Source organism: Cynara cardunculus (genome assembly GCF_001531365.2).
Source record: "Cynara cardunculus var. scolymus isolate 2C chromosome LG 4, CcrdV1, whole genome shotgun sequence".
NCBI classification, from domain to species: domain Eukaryota; kingdom Viridiplantae; phylum Streptophyta; class Magnoliopsida; order Asterales; family Asteraceae; genus Cynara; species Cynara cardunculus.
The window spans coordinates 1,316,585-1,320,396 of NC_037531.1; the positions used below are offsets into that span (position 1 = coordinate 1,316,585).

Here is a 3,812-nt window from a genome sequence, read left to right on the forward strand (position 1 = left end):
CAAGTCTACTATGCCCAAATCGACCATGGGAGAGTCATTAATGTGTTGATGTGATGTGTGTGCATCCATGAGAGTGATGACATCCGAAGAGGTGGTGGAAGTTGGCCATTCAAGCAAGTGAGTATGGTCCTCCTCTTTCATGAAAAAGGCATTTAAATCAATATCAAAGAGAGAGTCCTCTCCGAGCATTTCCTAACTCTCAATATGCTCCATAGGATCACTTTTGATTGGGTGCTCATTTTGAGCATCATGTGTGGGAGTGTGCACAGGTATTGAAGTATYAGGGAGACTCACAATAGGGTTGAGGTGGCATATGTCAAAGTCTGTGCTCTCTGTCTTGGTAACCCCTTGGGAGAGTGGCTGATCTGGAGGTGGGACTCCCGAGGGTTGTGTATTATCTTGACTCTCATCCTTTATCTTCATGCGTTTGGCTCGTGGTTTTCTTTGCTTGGGTTTCGGCAAACCTTTGGGAACATAAGTTTCCATATCGATGGCCTTACCTTCCTCTTTGGTCATTGGTTTGGTGACATGTCTTTCTGTGGACCTAGTGGCTGGTCTACGGGGTTTGGGTTTAGGTCTAGGTGGAGGGGAAGGGGGTGGGGCTGTTTGGGTTTGGGAAACAGTGGATAATGGAATTTGAGGTGTCCAAACAGTAGGGTTAGGGGCTGTTTGGGTTTGGGAAACAGTGGATAATGGAATTTGAGGTGTCCAAACAGTAGGGTTAGGGGCTGTTTGGGTTTGGACAGCAGGTGTAGGGGTTGGTTGGGCTAAGGAAATGGTAGGTTGGATAAATGTTGGGATTAGGACAGCATGTAAAAGGATTGTTTGGCCAAATGGAATGGCTCTAAGAGGGGTAGGACATGGGATGATGGATCTTAGCAACCACAGTGGTAGGTTGGCTAAGTTGGTTGGTAGAGGGAATGTGGTTTGTGGTATGGGAGGAGGGGAAGGTCGGGAAGGGTGAGGGAACCCAGGTGGTATCCTGTCATCCATGCCAAACCTGCACAAAAAGAATAAATCAAATTAGGACTGTGCGTACACAAAGAGTTCATTCATGTCTTGAAACCTGTGTACGTTGCTGTATTAACACATGGGTGAAGATCATAAGTACAGAAATGCAAAGCAAGCTTTTGGCTACTGCTTTTGAAAACACCTAGACTAAACAGCACCTAGACCCTTATGATCAACATCAAAATGAAACAGGAAGAGTAAGAGGAGAAACAAGATGAAACAGGATAAAACACCCACAGATCCTTGCTTGGTTGCATGCACAAAGGCCTAAGGTAGGATCAACCATATTTATAAATGCCTATCTATGAACCAGAAACAAAGGGCAAACATATACAAACATGGATCAACAATTATAGTTGTTTATGATCATGTGGTCATCAAATGCTTACAGCTTAGGGTCATGTAGTGGTTGGCTCTTGCATAGCCCAAAATGGCTGTTTGCACATTTATCAGTTTGGTCACCCAAAATGTAAGCATTATGCACATGTAAACATGAGAACATGCCAGAATCACACAACCAGCTTGGCTGTTCGTGGATGGTATGATCGAAGCCCACAAGGGCTGTTTGTACAGTTAGCAGTTTGGTCATGAGATCATATGCAAGAGAGAACACAGGTTAAGAGAGTGTCCAAACATGGTAAGCTAGCCGAGGGGTTTATGCTTTCAACTGTATCTAAAGCCTTGGAGTAGCATAATGGAACTCAACAAACAGTAAATGGGCAAAACTTCAGGCTTTGTGCTCTGTGTGCAATCATAAGCATTATGTATTGAACTCACACAATACGGCCAACTCAGATAGAAATCAAACTTGCTGTCTGTCTGAACTCTTGATTCGGCAAACATACAGAGACAGGTTGTGACTTATGGCAATAATTCTACATTAGGCATGCTTCAAAAACAGGTCTCATCTAGATAGCTTGTACGGACACCAAGTTTTTGGAAACAAGACTAACCAAACCACACAGTGACCAAGTCAGGCCTTGTTCTGTTTTGAAAGATTCATGAAAACAGAAGTGAACTCAGGTCTGGGTTGCCTGATTTTTCAATTAGAGGGAGTCAAAACTATCTCTTGTCTGCTGTTTTGGATGCATACATGAACAACTATTAAAGAGAAACACACACTAACAACAACAGGTCCCTTTCAGACAATCGAGACTAATGGTCAAGAGAGGCAAAGAAAACCAACAAAATGAAGGTAATAAAATCACCTTTTTCATAATGCTTGAAGACACAAAGCTTTTAGGCAGAAATCATGCTATTATGGTGTCAAAAACCCAAAATGTAAGCTTCATGCATATGTAAATATGAGAACAAGTCAGAATCACACAACCAGCTGTCAAAATGGTTGTTTATGTAGTTAACCTGCTTGGTCAGGGGTTCAAAGATATGAACAACACAGGTATTCGGATGCAGTTTGGAAACATAAGCAATATATCAATGAGTTTAATGTTTCCAAACTAGCAAAGCAAATGATCACAAAGCTAAATAAATGTCAAGACACACAGTTAGTGAGACATGTTGCTTGCAGTCATGTTCCAAAGTAGCATGATGATACCCAGCAGAATTTAATCATAGACACAAGTCAGATTCTTGCTTTGTGTAGGCAGGAGATGCAATGCAGATTTCAATCAAGGTTATAAGTGGGCTAAGCACCAAATGAAATCAATGCACAAGTCACATAAAGACAAGGAACAGATGGTCTGATTCTGCCTGATAATGACTGTTATGGAACAAAAATGCAGCTGTGTGATTAAGTTCTCATCACAGCCTCAAAATGGCTATCTGTACAGCAAACAGTGTGGTCACGAGATCAAATCCAAGCAGTCCTATAAGTATTATAATATCAAGGCATACTCATGGCAGGACAGCAAATGAGATCATGCTTACAACAAACAGCAAATGGACAACAATGAGGCTTGAACATATGAAATCAGTGTGGCATTACATCAAACCTTTAAGTGAGTTGAAGCATAAAGTCAAAGTGGAACCAACAAAGTCAAGTTATCCATAGAGTCATCCATAACCAACAATAGTAAAGTGATAAAATCAAAGCTACTTGCAAGTGGTCTTAGATAGAAACCATGTTTAAAAAGAAATTATGCTCATCTTTTGTTCATACCGATCAAAGAAAAACAGCCTTGTTTTTGTGCAAACACCAAATAAATCACAAATGCACGATGTACCAGAACTTAGGGTTAATGCTTGCCAAATGAAATTAGCACCAGAACCCTAATTAGCGTTCCACAGTGCTTGATTAAGCAAATAGGAATCCATTCGGCCAAAAATTGATTAACCACATGCGGCATTTTCCTTGAATGATTAAGAGTAGAGACAAAGATCAACATACCTGGTGTTATTTGACAAAAAAAATGCGTTTTCTTGGCTTTCCCCGATTCTATTGATGTTCGAATGAAATACTGATGCAACTATCTTCTAAGCACTCAGGTTAAAAAGAAAGGAAATAGGGGAGGGGGTGGGGCTGTTGATGACCGAAGGCACTGATGAAGATGATGCAAGGGGTGAGGGAAATTGGTAGTCGGCGATAGCGATGGGAAGGGAAAAGAAGGGTGCGATGGACTGATTTTGGGTCTGTGATGGATTGAGTTAGAAAAGGACAGGGAAGAAAAGAAATGGTGATGGTTTGTTTTGGCGATGGATGGGAAGTGAAACAAACAGGGGTGAACAGTGGCGGTGATGGTTTCTCCTTCTCGTACAAAGTCAGGCTTGATGGAGAAAGGGTGCAGGTTTTGTGATGAAATGGGTGATGATCTCTCCTTCTCGTACAAGAGAAAACAGTTGAT

At 41.5% G+C, this 3,812-nt stretch overlaps 1 protein-coding gene across 1 annotated transcript; it reads right to left on the reverse strand.

Moving 5' to 3' along the window:
- Window positions 1-192: 192 nt before the first annotated feature.
- LOC112511362 (extensin-like) lies at window positions 193-1,600 on the reverse strand. Its single transcript, XM_025116958.1, has 2 exons — window positions 1,401-1,600; window positions 193-1,000 (listed from the first exon to the last, which is right to left on the reverse strand). Exons 1-2 carry the CDS (start codon window positions 1,598-1,600, stop codon window positions 193-195), a joined length of 1,008 nt encoding a protein of 335 aa, XP_024972726.1.
- Window positions 1,601-3,812: the final 2,212 nt, after the last annotated feature.